At 39.3% G+C, this 18,761-nt stretch overlaps 1 protein-coding gene across 2 annotated transcripts in view; it reads left to right on the top strand.

Moving 5' to 3' along the window:
• The window catches only part of LOC116305499 (uncharacterized), a 36,208-nt gene that overhangs the window by 1,249 nt on the left and 16,198 nt on the right, over positions 1 to 18,761 (top strand). For both annotated transcript variants that reach the window (XM_089039955.1, XM_089039954.1), the window contains exons 2-25: positions 2,409 to 2,585; positions 3,143 to 3,242; positions 3,535 to 3,605; positions 3,956 to 4,186; positions 4,657 to 4,923; positions 5,443 to 5,649; positions 6,658 to 6,825; positions 7,031 to 7,201; positions 8,146 to 8,175; positions 8,517 to 8,731; positions 8,861 to 9,013; positions 9,326 to 9,605; positions 9,865 to 10,176; positions 10,716 to 10,934; positions 11,250 to 11,402; positions 12,301 to 12,507; positions 12,608 to 12,787; positions 13,538 to 13,771; positions 14,529 to 14,729; positions 14,983 to 15,201; positions 15,945 to 16,172; positions 16,406 to 16,624; positions 17,246 to 17,401; positions 18,011 to 18,127. In XM_089039955.1, the coding sequence (XP_088896081.1) occupies positions 2,409 to 2,585; positions 3,143 to 3,242; positions 3,535 to 3,605; positions 3,956 to 4,186; positions 4,657 to 4,923; positions 5,443 to 5,649; positions 6,658 to 6,825; positions 7,031 to 7,201; positions 8,146 to 8,175; positions 8,517 to 8,731; positions 8,861 to 9,013; positions 9,326 to 9,605; positions 9,865 to 10,176; positions 10,716 to 10,934; positions 11,250 to 11,402; positions 12,301 to 12,507; positions 12,608 to 12,787; positions 13,538 to 13,771; positions 14,529 to 14,729; positions 14,983 to 15,201; positions 15,945 to 16,172; positions 16,406 to 16,624; positions 17,246 to 17,401; positions 18,011 to 18,127 (4,515 nt within the window). The remainder of the gene's footprint in view (positions 1 to 2,408; positions 2,586 to 3,142; positions 3,243 to 3,534; positions 3,606 to 3,955; positions 4,187 to 4,656; positions 4,924 to 5,442; positions 5,650 to 6,657; positions 6,826 to 7,030; positions 7,202 to 8,145; positions 8,176 to 8,516; positions 8,732 to 8,860; positions 9,014 to 9,325; positions 9,606 to 9,864; positions 10,177 to 10,715; positions 10,935 to 11,249; positions 11,403 to 12,300; positions 12,508 to 12,607; positions 12,788 to 13,537; positions 13,772 to 14,528; positions 14,730 to 14,982; positions 15,202 to 15,944; positions 16,173 to 16,405; positions 16,625 to 17,245; positions 17,402 to 18,010; positions 18,128 to 18,761) is intronic.

Below are 18,761 nucleotides of genomic sequence, written 5' to 3'. Positions count from 1 at the left end.
AACGCATAAACGGCGAAAGCAGAACCCGTTTTTCTGCCCTGTCAATGCAGCCATACATGCAGTTATCGTAGAACTGAAATGAACTTGCTCGATCCACACTTTAAAGCTCGCTGTTAGCCTCTGGAGATTATTCATGTGGTCCAGTATAGGTCCAGGGAAGTTTGTATTGTTAAAGTTGTGTATAAATATAGTCTTTACTTCATCGTTCATAGTATTTGTGGAATATTTTTCACACTGAAATGAGGCAAACACTGTTTAAATGAGTCTGTAATCAAGGAATACAGCGGTAATGTACGAGAAAGGGCACTTCTCAGTATGCTTCGGATCGAGAACGAGTATCAGAGAAGGTTTTGAATATGTCAATATTGAATAATGGAATAATGCAAATGGAATAAAATACAAGCCAAAAAAAAAAACTTCTGTTTTGACTCAATCGACCTTTATCAGTATCCTTTGTTTTAACAGTATTGGATTTCGGCTTATCTTTGTTTTTTTACAAAACTGGATCACAGTCTATTCAAATATTTCTCATTCCAAAGTAATCATCAGATAGCAGAATCTTTGTTTTTACAGATGGAATCCCCCGAGATAAGCAAAATACATCCTTTGCTGTTGTGCATGCAATGTTTTTTGACACTGTACGACCTCAAAAAAAAATAGCCTCCCCCTCCCCCCCTCGGAATTTAAGCCCTGCGTAAAAATCCTTCCAATAAATGAAGGTCCTCCCAAAACACTATCAAGGCCATGGAGCTATTTTAAGATTAAATGTATAGTGTTTCCACGGCCTTTTACCATTTTAAGATTTTAGTTTTCGTCAAAGTTAATGAATCGTATTTCACCCGGGCAAAGGCCTTCACGTCGCAGTTCTTGACCGTAGGTTATAACACTAAATAAGGAATTTTGATGGCGTCCAAAAGGCCAACAGCATGATACATGATATATGATAAGGATCATCGAAAACAATATTTATATAAGCCATGGCCTTCAATATATTTATTCATAAGAGCTTACGGAGGATGGGGGCTATAAACAGAGGCGTAAAGAATAGCATTTTCTAAAAATAGATATCACGAAAATGCTTGGATTACATGGAAAAGAAGAAGAATATCAGTCGTGCATAGAAAACAACAAGAACCAAAACATTGATTCAGCATATAGAGGTTTTCCAGCATCACGTGTCCAAGCCCATAATACAGCTTGGACTACCTGTGGTTAGTTGGCACAACAATAAAATCCCTGTGCTCTCTGGATTTGAATTCTGTCTCATGTAAAACGATTGCATTGTTCCTACCATCTAACATGGCTGCCGTCACGTACATGATGGTGAAAAACCTCTATTAGCATGTGCGCTAGGCTTGGCTTGTCCGCACTTCAATCTCTTGATGCGCAATAGTAACGTCATCCGTAGAAATCGCTATTTGGGGTGAAAAAGAAAAAGAATTTTTTTCCTTTTCTTTTTTTTTTTTTTTTTTTTTTTTTTTTTTGTATTTTTCTTTTTCTTTTTCTTCTTCTTCTTCTTTTTTTTTTTTTTTTTCTTTAATTCCATTTTCATGCGGCATCAGTGCCATGAATGCGATATAAGTTGGGCTTATAACTAGAATTAATCCTAAAGATGCCGGCGGTTTTTCTAAAAGGTTAAACCATGTCATACAACTTAAATGTTTCGTAATACTATCAGATTGATATAAAGATGATATCTCAAGTTGTTTGTCATATTATGGCTTTTGTAATTTATGATTAGAATGACTCACCCAAGAAAATTGTTCTTATCTAAAGCAGTAGACTAAATACACATATTTGCAGTGAAGTGCTGACTTCCAACATATGATCTGCAATCGACCTCTTTACCTTGGGCGTGATATTGTTCCACTTCAGACCACGTGTCATGCGATAGAGCATCATTTTTCTCGTACCCAGAGTCTGCGTTTCTTATGCCTTGCGGCGAATGACGAGGGCTCTGGCATAATCCATTCTTTGGCGCATGCGAAATTTTACGGAAGTGAAATATAATCAATGAAAATCATGCTTTTAAACAGAATTCCAGGATTTATTTATTTATTTATTTAATTTTTAATTTTTGGCACGTCTTTGAACGCATGCGCTCTTATACTGGAAGACCAAGAAAGCCTGGTTTCAAAAAATGAATTACACCAGAGCCCTCGTTCTTCGCCGCAGGCGAGACGAAAAGCAGGCTCTGGGTACAAGATTTATCATTACTTTGTTTAACGGTTGTGCATGAAAAGACACATGAATATAGATACAACTCTAATTAAAAAATCTTATTCTCAAGAGAACGTTACGTGGTATGAAATGGCAAAACATTACGTCCTATGTAAAGAGGGGTATTAGCCAAATTATGTGCATTCTTAACCTTATTCCATCTCAAGCCTTGTATGATTTTTACTTAGGCTATAGTTCAGCTAAAGAAGGACGTTGTCCAAGGCCAAAAGGGAATATCGTTTGTGGCGTAAAGGCGCAACAATGCTACATGGACATTGATTGTACTGGTACACGAAAGTGTTGTAATGATGGTTGTGGAGGCTATACCTGTAAACCTGCTATTCTACCACCTCGACCTGTTCAAGGTAACACCTTTGATATACCACAGGGTTTCCCCTCCACTGACAACGATAAGGTCTTGGAAACGTAGACAGTAGGTTCGGAAATAGACCTTACCAAATTCACTTGGTTCTGGTTGAACTTGACAAAATACAGTAAATGTATGAGCACATCCAGTACAACTACGACTGTGTGTGGCGTCAGTGACATTTTCTTAAATGTGCCAAAAGTCTGGGTTTTTTGAGCCAGAAAATACAACGAAAATGTTTTTAGAAATTTGGGTTTCCTGTGGCGTTAGAGTCATTTACTCAGGATTAGCCTCGTATCATTGTCTAAATATTGACAAATACCAACGGTAAAATAAAGAATACACATCTTCAACAACACAAACACTTTCAAAATTTCACAGGACCTTCACTGGAGCACGTGAATATTTAACTCAAAATGGATTCTAACCCTGAGCATAGTTATTAACTATGCTCTGAGCAATAGAGAACTCGAAACTCTTGTATTCAGTCTTCTTTTTTGTCCGTCCTATGTTATAAAGTTCTCTTTCTAATTAATTTTTGTTCTTCATTTTTAGCGCAATGTAGTGTAGATCCAGGTGTAGGAGAACGCAATAAGCAAAATCCAAATTGTCTGAAAAAGAAGACGAAATTCTGCTACAAGAGTGATTGCAAAAGGTATAATATCCATGCATACTTCCATCCATGCATCCATCCATGCATCCATCCATGCATCCATCCATCCATCCATCCATCCATCCATCCATCCATCCATCCATCCATCCATCCATCCATCCATCCATCCATCCATCCATCCATCCTTCCTTCCATCCATCCATCCTTCCTTCATTCATTCCTTCCTTCCTTCCCATCCATCCATCCATCCATCCATCCATCCATCCGTCCGTCCGTCCGTCCGTCCGTCCGTCCGTCCGTCCGTCCATCCATTTATTATTTTATTTTCTTTCAGATGCTGCCACACTACATCTACTTGTAACCCCAATCCTAGTGTTTACGCATCTGTCGCTGAATGCACCAAAGGTATTTCAGTTATGATCTAAACGAAGTAATACCTGCATAGCATTATGAGTTGCAAAGCACGGATAGCAAAGCAGCCCGGTTTCGATTTATGGTCTCGGTGTTTTACGTGAGTAGAGTTGCTTGTTGCTTCTCTCCTGTGCTTCGAGGGTTTTGTTAATCAATGGCGTTTCCATGACAAACCATAGGCTTGTTTTACGACAACGTCATGGAAACACCTTGATTGACGTCCACCAAGTCCCTATTTTGTCGCGACGGTAATCGTATGATTCCACTCGTGCATGCTATTAAGAATTAAGCACTCTAAACGCCACCCTCGTGAAACAAGGTTTTAATGTATATTTTCTTTACAGTACTCTGTGCAAAGAAAACGTGTTACACCCAAGGCGAAATCTGTATTATGGATAAGTACAATCGACCCAAATGCGTGTGTCCTACCAAATGTCCAGCTCCACGAAGAGATGAGACTGTTTGTGGTACTGATAAAATAACATATCCGAGTCGATGTGAAATGAACTTGACAGCCTGTGTTCTTGGTGACATCATTGGTGTAGCATATCCTGGAGAATGCAGACGTGGACAAAGTAAGTATTATGTTCAGTGTTGTTGTTGTTGTTGTTGTTGTTGTTGTTGTTGTTGTTGTTATTGTCGTCGTCGTTTTTGCATTAAATTATTATTTATTTATTTTTCCTTTTTCCTTTAATTACATTTTATTTCTTTTGCGTTGTTTCTATTTCTTTTGTTTTTCACTACGATCTAGTTTGTAATCTTGAAAATTTTCCAAAAATTTCGACCCTTGACGACGAATTCTCGTCAGTGTTCCATTGTTGCTGGGTCGCGCAAATTAAAACTGTAACAATACGGGGCGCGCATGGGCTTTTATTTTTAATAATGTCCATACATTATTGGAATGGAATCTTAAGCGAAACATTTGAGTTTTTATTGAAAAGTATTTATTTTAGATTGCAAGACATTGTTTTCACACTAGTTGTCCAAATGCTGTGGAGTTGAGGCTCCAGGGATTTAGTTGAATAATATTTCTCTTTCGTCTTAGATACAGTTACGGTGAGCCCTTCACATGTGAAGAATCAAGTTTTGAAGGCTGGCAAAGCTGGTAAGATCACATGCCAGTTTGAAGGAGATCCAATTCAGATAATCTGGGATAAAGTTGGCTTGGAGCGGCTACCCTCTGATAGGATGTTACCGCAAGATAATGTATTGAAGGTGAAGACTGTCGTCACGAGTGACGCTGGTGTTTATATGTGCAGCGCATTTGATGGCGTTCGTTCTATAGTGGCATCAGTCAATGTGTCAGTCCAAGGTATGTAGAAAGGCATCGTAATACTCAAGATTCTAATATTCTGGGGTTTTTCATGTTTAGAGGCTTTGCACCATCACGTGCGGGCGCCATAATACGGATTGCACAACAATAAAATCCCTTTACTCTTGGGAATTGAATTCTTTTTCATGTAAAACGATTGTATTGTTCCTGCCATCTAACATGGCTGCCGTCACGTGATGGTGCCAAGCCTCTATTTGTTTGGAAGCAAGAAGACTTTCACAGTTGTTGCAGTCGAAACGTCAAGTTTTATAAACAATTTTACCGCGCGAAAACCGTATCTTGTTTTAATCGCCTAAACTCGTATTATATTTTGTAGTCTTTCATTCATTTTTCTTTCTTTTCTTTATTTCCTCTCTCTCTCTCTCTCTCTCTCTCTCTCGTATTTTTTACCCATTTCAGACCACGTGTCATTTTCTTGAGAATAACATTGTTTGTTTGAGTTGTATCCATATTTGTGTGTCTTATCCACACTGATCTTTCATGCAATTACTTTCTTAGAACCCAAGATCATAACGTTAAAGGCCATCAAACCAAGGAGCGTTTGCCTAAAAAACAAGCTTATTGGCACCGGTAGCAGATTCGTCGTACGATTCTTTTTCAATTCTGCTACTCGTCTTTGTGAGGCATTTGTCTTCAGTGGAGATGGAGGAAACGAAAACAACTTTCTCGATAAAGAATCCTGCATAAGATCCTGCTTCCACTCAGGTAATATTGAAAAGCAATTAGTTTCGAGTCAAATCGACTTTTACTTCGGAAAAAAATTGCTTAATCAAAGGTGGTGTAGTTGTAGTGTACTCGCCTCTCACCTCTTGGCACGCGACACGGGTTCTATCTTTAGATTCGCGGCAATCTTGTAACTAGAGTCTGCGTTTCTTCTGGCCTGCGGCGAAGAACGAGGGCTCTGGCGTAATCCATTTTTTGAGACCAGGATTTCTTTTTCCGGTATAAGCGCATGCGTTCAAACACTTGTGCAAAAATTGTATAAATATGTTCCTGGTTTGTGATTTTTATAACACAAAGCTCAGTTTGAAAGCATGATTTTCATTGATTATATTTTACTTCTGGTAAACTGCGCATGCGCCAGAAAAATGGATTATGCCAGAGCCCTCGTTCTTAGTCCGCAAGCCAGAAGAAACGCAGGCTCTGGGTATGAGATTGGATTCGCAGCATCACATGTGAGCAGAATGTTTTTTTAGGTCTCTCTCTTGATTCGGGGGTTTTTCTCCAGGTTCTCTGGTTTACCTCCCTAAGCAAAACCTTGGAAGCTAAATTCAAATTTCATCTGTGATTAAGCCGATAGATATTTCGATAACATTTAAAAGTGGCACTTGGATGAAAATCAATAAAAATTGGAAATGACTTGAAATTTGTTTAAACTTATCCATATGGCCCAGATAGTAGCCAAGCAATATGTTTCCTTCATAGTCAAAAGTGGCGGGGAAAAAATTATCGATTTTATTCAGCATCTAAATTATAACTAAATGACGTCATTTACTCAACCCTATTGTACTTTTCTCTTTTAACCCAAAATATCTCAATCTGCAAGTGGCTCCCAGGCTAAAATGTTCACTAATCTGGATTTACATAATCATAATTGAGTCATATTATCCTCAAATACTTCAATTATTCGGACTTTCAAAAATCGGGGTGTTTTCATCTAAGTGCCCCTTTAAAAGTGATCAAGAGAATTCATGTATATTTTTTCTTCCACAGCTACTGACATTTGCAATCTTCCCAAGAGGCCTGGACCTTGTATGGCAAGATTTCAGAAATGGTACTACGACACGAGACAAGCTAAATGCAAGATGTTTGTTTATGGTGGTTGTCGCGGCAACGCCAACAATTTTGACAGCAAGAAGGCCTGCTTAGTAAGCTGTTCAGGTAATAGGTGTATTGTGTGAAATGATCTCTCTTGTACGTCAAATGTATTGTTTTCCATTTCATTAACATAAAAAAATCTCAAAATATATTTGACGTCAAACAAGGAACGAAAGAAGTTAAAGCACTGAGTCAATGGGAAAAAAAGTCAATGAAACCTTTGCAAACAGTTCCATATTAAAACCAGTTCTAATGTCTTATATTCCAGCCAAACACGTGTGTAGTCTACCAAAAGCCCTGGGTGCATGTACCGGACATACCGCCCGGTATTACTTTGATGCCGCTTCAAACTCATGCAAGAAGTTCATTTACAGTGGCTGCGATGGGAACGCTAACAGATTCCACTCACTCAAACGCTGTGAGAGGAAATGCAAGAAAAGTGAGTTCCAATATTTGACTTGAGATTCCTTTTGTTATTTTCGTAAAGCACTTGTTATACCAGCTGAGTTGACCTGTACATCAAGGTCAACCAATGATAATTGGGGATTCAACATCGTATTATGATTAGCATTTTCCATGACTCTACCAAGAGAATCAGCAAGATACGAATTCTTCTTACTTTGAATTCATCGTAAATGGTAGTCGAGCTCATGCATGGTGGAATTCCATTTTAGTCGGGAAGAGAAATCTATATTGTACTCATCAGCTGATCTGAAATAGTGACGTAGAAATGACGTCACTGCAAAACTGAGGTGTTATAAAGCCTGTGAAAATTGAACAGCGAAAAATAAAAACATGCCCACCATTGTAATAAAAAATATATAACTCATTAGTTATTGTGTTATTAGGACCGTCATCTTTTTTCATGTGGTGACCTGGAAATCCATAATTTCAAAAAGAAAAGTAACAACTCAGTTTTGCAAGTTTTCTCGATTCTGATTGGCTGACACTTTCTCTCAGATCAACTTGCAGTCTCTGCTAGGAAAATGCTAAAAAATAAATGACCCACAATTCCTTTCGGGGCATGCTGTCAACTGCTGGAGCAAATTAGAACCTGTACTATACGGCAACCTTCGGGATATCGAAGGAAAACCCGAGTATTATACGGCCACCTTCGGGATATCAAAGGAAACCCGAGTATTATACGGCCACCTTCGGGATATCGAAGGAAACCCGAGTATTTATCAATATCCTATCACATTGCCGTCGTTTCGGTTACCGTAAAATACCGATTAGCTGGTAGGATTAGCTAAAGTACGACTATAACTGAATATACGTACCGTAGGTATCGTTGCCATTAATGGCAAAAATGACCCTCGACCTAAGTTAACACTTACCTTAATTAGTGATTTCAAGTTCATTTTTTCTTACTTCATTTTACAGAAGCTGTGCAATTGGGTGTCAACTTGAAAGGTAAGCTATATAGAAAAAGATCAGAGTCTTAAATGTGGCATATCATTGAGCGCAGTGGAAGGGCCAGATAGAAACATACATATATTCTACTCCAATCAAATCGCATGGATTGAGCGAATTTCTAAGAGTTGTGTATTAACTGCTTCTAACATTCTAATCACGTGACCGACATTGAATTCTAATTACAAGTTAGGATTTAGGGTTAGGTTTATCCTTTAGGGCTGGAGTTAGGGTCATGTGACTCCTGTTTGCACTGAAGGCAAAATGTGTATTGATTAAGGCTTTTCTTCGTGTTTCTTTGTGGAAAATAATTCTGATATTTTTACATTTTAAAAATCTAGTTAAACCAGGAGTGTGCCGAGAGCCAAAGTTCGATGTCGGTAGCTGTTCGGATATCAGTAGGGATTCCTGTATGTCCGACATGGACTGCCAAGGGAAATCCAAGTGCTGTTTTGATGGTTGTCACAGATCATGCTCAGAGCCTCTAAAGATGGCAAGAACTGCTGGCCGTCGGGAAAGACTTGGTCAATGCCCTGCTCCAAAGTTTTCTAAAGTGGTATGGCGTTGAATTCTTATTTGAATAGCTCATCCAATCAGAACGCAGCATTGACGATAGATCACTAGTTGGGTTTGAATAATTATCTTTATTCCCAATACTTATATGTACACGTTATCGAATTTCTAGACTTGCCAGAACAGATACCAGAGTGATGTTTGCCAAGCCGATCATGAATGCCCTGGAATGCACAAGTGCTGCCACAACGGGTGCTATTTCGATTGTTCGTTACCCAAGAAAATGCCCAATGGAAGACCAAAACCAGGAATTTGCCCTGCACCGGTATTAAATCCAATGTTACTTTCATTTACATCTGATAAGTGGCTGCTGATATGGCTCTCCTCCCCTTTTGTAAATCCCAAGCCATCAAGCATTAACCTTTTCCTGTTAGCAGAGTCTCCCTCGTTGGCGGTTCTAGGCAGATTTTCAATCAAGAATGAGTGAAACTCTGCTAGAAAGGAATATTAAGCTCAAACTAAGCCCCAGTTTAACGGTGATCAAGAATTGTAGCGTGATCTACTTTGGAAAAAAATGCAAGACTTATTCTGTTGTCATTCTACTTCTAATTTCCTTTTTATCTTCAAACATTTGTAGAGTAATGGACTTAATCCTGCATCCTGCAAAACAACCACCCATGAATGTTCTAAAGATAATGACTGCTTTGGCCGTCAAAAGTGCTGTAACAATGGCTGCCATCGTGAGTGTATGAATGCCCCGACTTACAAACCCAAACCTGGTCAATGCCCAATTCAAGATGCGATTGAAGCTGAGAACTGCCAAGATACACAAGATGACTGTTCGTATGACAATCAGTGTAATGGTATAAGTAAATGCTGTTTTACTGGATGCAAAATGGAATGTTTAAGCCCACCTGGTAAGTGCCTTCATTCCAGGGCTTTTCTTTCGGTTTTCCGATTTTCCCTCCTCCGCAAAGCCTAACAGCCTAAAATACAATTCGATCTAGAATTTAGCTGTACCCTCGCAGCTTAGAAGTTGTTTTAGAGTTCCATCTGTGAGTTAGCCATACCCTGATCGAAGGGTCATCGTGAGGAAGTATTTGCATTCTATATTAAAATCTTTGATTGTTATTTCATTATATTCTGATGAAGCTGTTCCTCACTATTTGAATCTAGGAATCAAGCCTGGTGTTTGTCCAAAGCCCTGGAAAGGACTGGACGGTATTTGTGATCGACGAGGAGATATGTGCGGTGTTGACTATGACTGTAAGGGCGAGGAAAAATGCTGTCACAACGGCTGTCAAAAAGACTGTGTCTCTACCAAAGGCAAGGCCGAGAAGGACAAAAAGCCAGCAGGAAGATGCCCAAAACCATGGAAAAACACGAGGTTTTGTGACAGGATGGGCGATAGATGCAGCACCGACAAAGACTGTTTTGGCAATTTCAGATGTTGCTTCAATGGCTGCCAGAAAGACTGTGTTAGACCAGGTGAGCAAGACACATTTCCAGTATTGTTTAGTTATGGGTACCAGGCAACTCCTGAGGCAAAGGGAAGCATAATACCTAGGCTGCGGAACGATCATATCTGCGCATGCGTGGAATTTGGTTGGGTCGACGGTACTTGTCCTTGTCCTCGAGCGGTATGCTACGTTGTTGCCAAGGGTTAATGGTCCTTGTTGGTTCAATCAGATGAAAACGTCTTTAAATTTCATTTCCTCCAAATGGTGGTCAAACACTGAACACCATGTGCAGCCAACCAGACGAATCATTTCTATTGCTGGTTTTCAATCAACTGATAAAAGTCTTTGAATCTCATCACCTGCTCCGAATGGTAGTCAGGCACTGATCACCATGTGCAGTCAACCAGACGAATCATTTCTATTGCTGGTTTTCAATCAACTGATAAAAGTCCTTGAATCTCATTATCTGCTCCGAATGGTAGTCAAGCACTGATCACCATGTGCTGTCAGCCACAAAGAATTCTACTGAAAATATTATTAATCAAATAACATAATCTTTCTTTTCAGTTAACCTTACAAAATGTCAGGTAGAAAAACAAAGAGCGATGGATCAACTCTCTGACGAACTGCCGCCTATTGGGGTATTCGTGCCAAGCTGCACACAAGATGGTTTCTATAAGAAGGTGCAATGCCATGGATCGGTTGGGCAATGCTGGTGTGTGCATGAAAATGGAACGGAAATCGCTGGGACTAGAGTTAGAGGAAAACCAAACTGTGATGTCAAAGGTGCGTTTCTCCTCAAAATACCTATCATATATTAATTGCAGGAGCTTTGTCATATAAAAATAAAATAACAAATAGAAATAAATTATTTTTAAGCAAAACTGGTGTAATTATTTCGTTGTCTTGAAGGTATAGATTGATATTTTTGATATTAAGTATTTCTTTGTAGGTGGGTATCATTACTATAGATAAACTGTTATGAACGAGCTTTTGGGCTAAGCACTGGACCAGACTATAGATCTGGACCAGAATTCTAAGTGTTCTTACTCTAAACACCACAAAAGATTTAATTGCAAATGTTTTCACCTTTTACATTAGTTCCAAGCGAGCGCCAAGGACAATGCCCAAATCCCTGGAAAGGTTCAAGAGGTTTCTGTGATTTCCGTGGTGATGCATGTGACAATGACAGCCAATGTCCCTTCATTCAAAAGTGCTGCAACAATGGATGCCAGAGAGATTGCGTTTACCCAGGTACACAAGATTGATTTATACCACATTAATGTTTGAGTACGTACTCTGCCCTTCAAAAAATATTATCTTGTGCACGTTTATTCCCTACCATTCTACCCTTCAAAGAATATTATCTTACCTTTGAGATGATCCAAGTCAGGGCACGTTTATTCCCTACCACTCTACCCTTCAAAGAATATTATCTTACCTTTGAGATGATCCAAGTCAGGGCACGTTTATTCCCTACCACTCTACCCTTCAAAAAATATTATCTTACCTTTGAGATGATCTAAGTCAGGGCACGTTTATTCCCTACCACTCTACCCTTCAAAGAATATCATCTTACCTTTGAGATGATCTAAGCCAGGGCACGTTTATTCCCTACCACTCTACCCTTCAAAGAATATTATCTTACCTTTGAGATGATCCAAGTCAGGGCACGTTTATTCCCCACCACTCTACCCTTCGAAAAATATTATCTTACCTTTGAGATGATCTAAGCCAGGGCACGTTTATTCCCTACCACTCTACCCTTCAAAAAATATTATCTTACCTTTGAGATGATCCAAGTCAGGGCACGTTTGTTCCCCACCACTCTACCCTTCGAAAAATATTATCTTACCTTTGAGATGATCTAAGGCAGGGCACGTTTATTCCCTACCACTCTACCCTTCAAAAAATATTATCTTATCTTTGAGCTGATCCAAGTCAGGGCACGTTTATTCCCTAGAGTATCATTTGCTTGCCTTATGGTTGCGCATGAGAAGACACTTATGGATACGACTCAAACAAAGAGTCCTATTTGAAGAGAATGACACGTGATCTGAGATGGAAAAAGCATTTAAACCAGAGAAGGCCCATTTATTTAGTTGTTTAAGTTTTAGAAACATTTCCTAATGGTGATGTTAATTATTAACAGATGGAATGTCACCATGTCATAAACATCGAAAGTCTAATAGTGGCTTATTAGGATTGGTTGGCCAATTTACCCCCAAATGTCGAGCTGATGGTTTCTATGAAAGCATCCAATGCCATGGTTCAACTGGACACTGTTGGTGTGTGGATATATACGGCAATGAACTTCCTAATACACGCATAAGAGGAAGTCCAAACTGTAACAATCCTGGTAAGTCTTCTAAGCCAGAGGCTAATGTTTATGGATACGCCACCGGGAATTCTTCACTATACATCAATCTAATGGTTTACGTTCGTATATTTTATTTTAGTTGTCGGTTCTGGTTTTGGCGTACCAGGACGTTGCCCAGATCCTACCAAAGGCAAGAATGGTATCTGTGACAAAATGGGGGATGAATGTACAATAGATTCAACATGCAGTGGACCCAATCAGAAGTGCTGTTTTAATGGCTGTCAAAGGCAGTGTTTAGAGGCCATTCCTCTACCTACCGGTAATTTCCACATTGTGTTTTGAATGCAGTGTTATCTAGCGGAGAGGTTTAGTCCGCTGATACTTTAAGGGAATGTTCCTTGAAAATTGTCTCGAACTTTTGATACGCTATAAAAAATACTTTGCGGTTGTAGTTGCATCAAAAGGGTATGGCGACAATGATAAGGGTATGGCGACAATGATAAGGGTATGGCGACAATGATAAGGGTATGGCGACAATGATAAGGGTATGGCGACAATGATAAGTGGAACTTGTGTTACCGCCCTTTGCATTACTACGCGGCGATCCCAGACACAAATCGCGTCGTGTAGTTTGCAATAGACTGCCGTCAATCAAACACCTCATTCTACTTGGATGTACTCAAACTCTTTGCAATCGCTTTCGGAACTTTCCTTCGTGATATCTGACTGAGAAAGTTTGATAGAAAAGCCAACTCTCTGATCCAAACGTGTATATATATGAAATATTATTGGTTGTAACATATCGTTGCGAGACAAGTTGTAGGAGGAGTTAACACTTGAGATTGGCAAAATAGTTGTCACAATCTTGGCAAAAATTAGAACTTGATTCTAATTCTTACAACGTTTGCGGCAATGTTACAATAAGATGGTGAGAAAAGTTGCTAACAACATTGCCTAATCTTGAGAATTATGAATTTTGAGCTTCGTTTTTTGCTTTGGACACAAACGATCGTGCATTGTAATAATGGAAACTTGGTCTAACAGATTGTCATTAATACATCAATTCTAGAGCCAGTGTTGACGCTTTGCCAAAAGAAACTGAAAGCAGCAAATGGACCATTCGGAGTACCAGCTCCTGGAACATTTATCCCATCGTGTAAACCTGATGGCAGTTTTAACGAAAGACAGTGTCATAGTTCAGTTGGAGATTGTTGGTGTGTTCATAGTAAGACCGGAGAAGAAATAGTGAGCACTCGAATCAGCATACGCGGAGCACAACCACCTCCTGACTGCAGTGATGCAGGTAGGAAATGATGGACCTTCTTACTCGGCAGCCATGGTGAAAGGACAATAGATTTCTTTCCCGCGCGGTCTTGTATTTGAGCGCTTCAGGATGAGGTTATGCGGGTTTAAACAAAGGTGTTTATTTTCATAGGAACTAGACGCATATCTGCGTAAACTCGGGCTTCATAGCAGAAAAACGAAAGAATTCTTCGTGAACACTGTCATCCTTCTGACGAAACCTTGAAAAATTCCGCCATTGCTCGACCATGTGCTTATGTGGCGCATACTACGCACGCGCATAGAACTTGCGCATGCGCTTTGAACGCAACTGCGATTTGTGACAGAACGCAAATAAAGCCCAATTTATACCTCGGGCATTTCTTTGAAAGCCCGAGTAATAAACATGACGCCGTGTCATTAAGGTTAATACAACTTATTAGATGTCTTCTTAGCATTGATCTCCGATATATTTCTATGTGCGCGCCGATATAGAATATATGAGTAGGAGAAAGGACTCTGAGTTTCAGGTGGGAATCGAACCCACGACCTTCTTATGGGCATTAATTATAATATCAAATGTGAACAAAACATTCAATTTTATATATAACGCCATTTTCCTATATGACTTGTTATATGATCAAACATAAATAGCGAGGTGCTTTTTTTTTCGTTTCTGGGTTTTTCATTTTGACACAACTGCTTGAGAGACATAAGATGATGAGATTTGCCTTTGTTGTCATCCTTCAGTGGTTATCGCTTTTTACTCTCTTTTCTAGGACTTACCAAGTGCCAAAGACACTATCGAGATTCACTAGACCTTCCACCAATAGGACGATTTCAACCAAGCTGCGAGGATAGCGGTAAATACGAGAGCATGCAATGCCACGGTTCTACTGGACACTGTTGGTGCGTTGACGAAGCTGGCTCTGAATTGACAGGAACCCGTATTCGTGGAAGACCAGACTGCACCCCAAAGGGTAAGGTTCCTTTTTTCTTTTAAAAGGGAGAGGGGTAATAAATCTTACAAATAGTGCGAACTATTAGGCGATTTATAGGGTTTCATGTGCCTTGTTTGCTAAGCCATCTAATGGTATTGGTCAAACGTCGTAAATGAACGAAAAAAATAACCTCCTGATAGTTCACACTCTTTTGAAACCAAGGGCATATTTTTCACGTTGCCTAGCATAGGTCTTATAGGTTGGCTGATAGGTATTTGCGATTCATTAACAGTGGATCCATGTGCTCGAGTAAGATGTCCTTACTATGGGCGTTGTATGGCTTCAAAAGAGGGCAGTACATCATGTGTGTGTTCAAAGTTTTGTACCTTTGAATATATGCCCATATGTGGCTCCGATGGCAAGACTTATGGCAATGAATGTGAAATGAAAACAAGTATATGCACGTCTAAAAAGATGATAACCGTAGCATCGAGAGGAGAATGTCCTAAAGGTATGCGGTATAAACCTTTTTACCTTTTAGGTGTAATGCTTCTCATTTCAGACCATGTGTCATTCCCTAGAGTATCATTTCTTTGTTTAGCGGTAACGCATGAGAAGAGACATGAATATGGATGCGACTTGAACAAATAATAGTATTCTTAAAGGCTGGTTTAGACGGTACGATTTTCGCCTACGACTATCGTATACAACACTCTCGCGCCATCCTACAACTCGTTTCGTAGCGTGTAAATCAAGCCTACAACTTGCCTACGACAGACGCAAGCATGTTGTATACGATAGTTGTAGGCGAAAATCGTACCTTCTAAACCGGCCTTAAGAGAATGAAAAGTTGTCTGAAATGGGAAAATTATGCCGAAGTTAAGAAGGGTGTTAGACTAGACTATTAGATTCACTATGCTAAAACGAGTCATTAGAAAAGAAAATGTTTCCGTTTTTTTAATCTCTTTGTTTCTAATTTTTCCTTTTCTTTTCTTTCTTTTCTTGTTTACTAAACTAGTAGTTGTAAACGAAATAAAAAACTTGTTGTGTTGTGTGCAGTTATGAAGCACTTCGTCTCTCATGCCCTGCCAACTTCTTCAGGTGCTTTATAACTATACACAGCACGCGCGCGCTTATTATATTTTCTTTATTTTAGTGTTTAATTTTTTTCAACCCAACTTTGATGAGCTTTTGAACGAGTCCCTAATTCATTATCTCGTTTCTGATTCGCTGTTTGTTTTGCTTTCATTTTAGGGGGTAACAATTCTTGTAGCTCACGTATAAAATGCAGTCATCCAATGCAGTCTTGCTTCATGAGAAACTCGATGCCAGTTTGCGAATGCCGCACGATGAAATGCAGTACTTTGAAGGATTATGTGTGTGGAACAGACAATAAGACCTACACAAACAAATGTATGATGGATTCTTATGCATGTCAACACAGCCTGAACATCAAGGTGGCTCACAATGGGCAATGCAAAGGTATGTGCAACACAATAATATCTAAGGCATTAAATTATGCAATTTGCATCACTCGGCATCACGCGGCATCATTCGGCAACACTCGGCATCACTTGGCATCTCTTCCTTCATTCCAGTATTTTTCTCTGGCTTCTCTGTTTTTGTGCCATAAGCCTAGAGAGCAAGCTAGATTCAATTTCGATCTGTAGGATACCCGCCATTTTGGACACTAACATGTTCTTGTCGTCTTGTAGGTATCGTATCCGATCCTTGCAGCGTCTCTCTGTGTAGCCATCCTCAACACACCTGCATGAACATCAACGACACAGCTGTTTGCGAGTGTCGTCAGGTTAGCACATTGGAATATGACCCTAAATGTGCATCCGATGGCAAGACGTATCCGAACCAGATGACCATGGAGAACGCTGGTTGTGAGAAAAACATGATTCTAACGGTTGTGAAAAATGGAGAATGTAAGTGAAATGTAGAAACAACCGCAATAATAATGACGTCTACTTCTTGATTTTCACTTAATAGAAAATACAGGGTGCTTGTGCATGAATAGTAGAACCTTTTAGCCTAGGTGTTTCCCATTTAATAAGACCTCATTTCATTCTCTAGAGTATTGAGTATATTCCCTGTTACCTTAAAGTAAACGAGGGGAAGGTGCTTCCTTTGTAATTACTTAGTAATCTTTACGTGGCTCGGATTAACTAGAGACGTTACAAGAAGAACGCGAGTGTATCAATTCAGTCACTGTCAAGTGTTACCCTCTATAAAGTATAAAGTCTATTTATTTAGAGTATTATTTTTTCGATTATTGGTTGCACATGACAAGACACCTGAATATGGATACAACTCAAACTGAAATGGTCTGAAATGGGCAAACATTACACGCAAGATATTCTATTCTATGTTAAGGCTTTCTAGTAAGCATTCTGTGGAAAAGTAGGCTTTACAAGGCTGACTTTTCATGATTTGCAATCACCTAAAAATGGTTAGAAATGCATACAATTGCCCTCACACAATCTTTTGTACCGAGAGAAGAAGAGAATTACGAGGGATAATTCGACTCATACTGTTCCTTGGAATAGGTGAAACTATTGAAAAACTTGGTAGCTGCCCAGCCATGTGGGATGTCAGTGGGGTTTGCGAAAGCCGAGGAAATATGTGTGAAGATGATGGTGGCTGCAATGGAACAATGAAGTGCTGCTTCAGTGGCTGTCAGAGAGATTGTGTTAATACAGCAGGTGGGTTACGGATTTTTTTTTGCCATGATAAGGTGAGTCCTTGCCGAGTCACATTCACTACCATAAGAACCCAACTCTCCACTTGATCTTTATGAAGGAAGGAAAACCAGAGAACTTGGAAAAAACCCTTGTGGCAAGGGAGAGAACAACACATCAAACAAACTCAACTCACATGTTGATTTTTATGGAGGGAGGAAAACCAGAGAGAGAACCTGGAGAAAAACCCTCGTGGCAAAGGAGAGAACAACACATCAAACAAACTCAACTCACATGTTGATTTTTATTGATGGAGAAAAAGCACAGAACCTGGAAAAAACCCTCGTGGCAATGGAGAGAACAACACATCAAACAAACTCAACTCACATGTTGATTTTTATGGAGGGAGAAAAAGCACAGAACCTGGAAAAAACCCTCGTGGCAAGGGAGAGAACAACACATCAAACAAAATTAGAACGAGATCGCCTTGAGATGATCTTCCAAAATTGCACTGATTAGCATTTATTACAACAGTGGAGTTAAAAGAAAGTCGTTACGTATATCAAAAACCCAAGAGTCGAAAAAAAAAATTCTAGGAATATTAAATTGTCATTATTTTCGTTCACTTTATAGACTACCTGAGCTGTAGTGAAAATTGCGGGCAATACAAGCAATGTGTCGGCTTTGCTGACGGATCGACACGATGTCTTTGTAAGAAGGGGACAATAATGGAGGGAGACACTTGTAAACGTAAGAAAATCAAAAAATTACATATTAATGTGTATGAGAATATATATGAAGTATATATTTGTACTGCTGTTGTAATGTATCAAATTGAGCTGATCCTCGCAGTATATGAACGTCGAACGTCACATGAGCCGAACCTAATTGAAAAATTGGATAACAAGGCAATCTTCTTTGATGTCATTAGGTTGGTCTCATATGAAGTCCGACGTTTGACATGAGCCTTAATCTCTAAACACGAAATTAAGGCTATCGTTATTAACTCTTGTTTCCCATTACAATAGATCTATTCGCAAAGAAAGAATTAATTGCACTCAATGATACAGAATCATACAAATTGTGGTCGTGACAAAAAAGGGTTTCGTTGGACAATCGAGCGATCCCATAACATTGTCGGAAAACAAAACGTTTTCAAAGGCACGTGCCAATGAAAGGTCATGGAAACGTCTTGATTGACTTCCACTAAAACTTACCCCGTAGCAATTGCGACGACGTTTCCTCGTGTACTGTTGAGAAGCACTGTAAACTTGGCTAAGCATTCTTAGTAATGTATTAAAATCGAATGTAAAAGTACTACATTTTCGATTGCAAAATACTTAAAGAGTATGAAGAAGGATAAAGGTTTTTTCCTCCATTTTTT

This window comes from Actinia tenebrosa, unplaced genomic scaffold (assembly GCF_029948245.1).
Source record: "Actinia tenebrosa isolate PJP-AT-01 unplaced genomic scaffold, QUT_ActTen_1.0 PGA_scaffold7__59_contigs__length_16204524, whole genome shotgun sequence".
Lineage (NCBI taxonomy): Eukaryota > Metazoa > Cnidaria > Anthozoa > Actiniaria > Actiniidae > Actinia > Actinia tenebrosa.
This window is presented reverse-complemented; position numbering and strand designations above follow the sequence as displayed.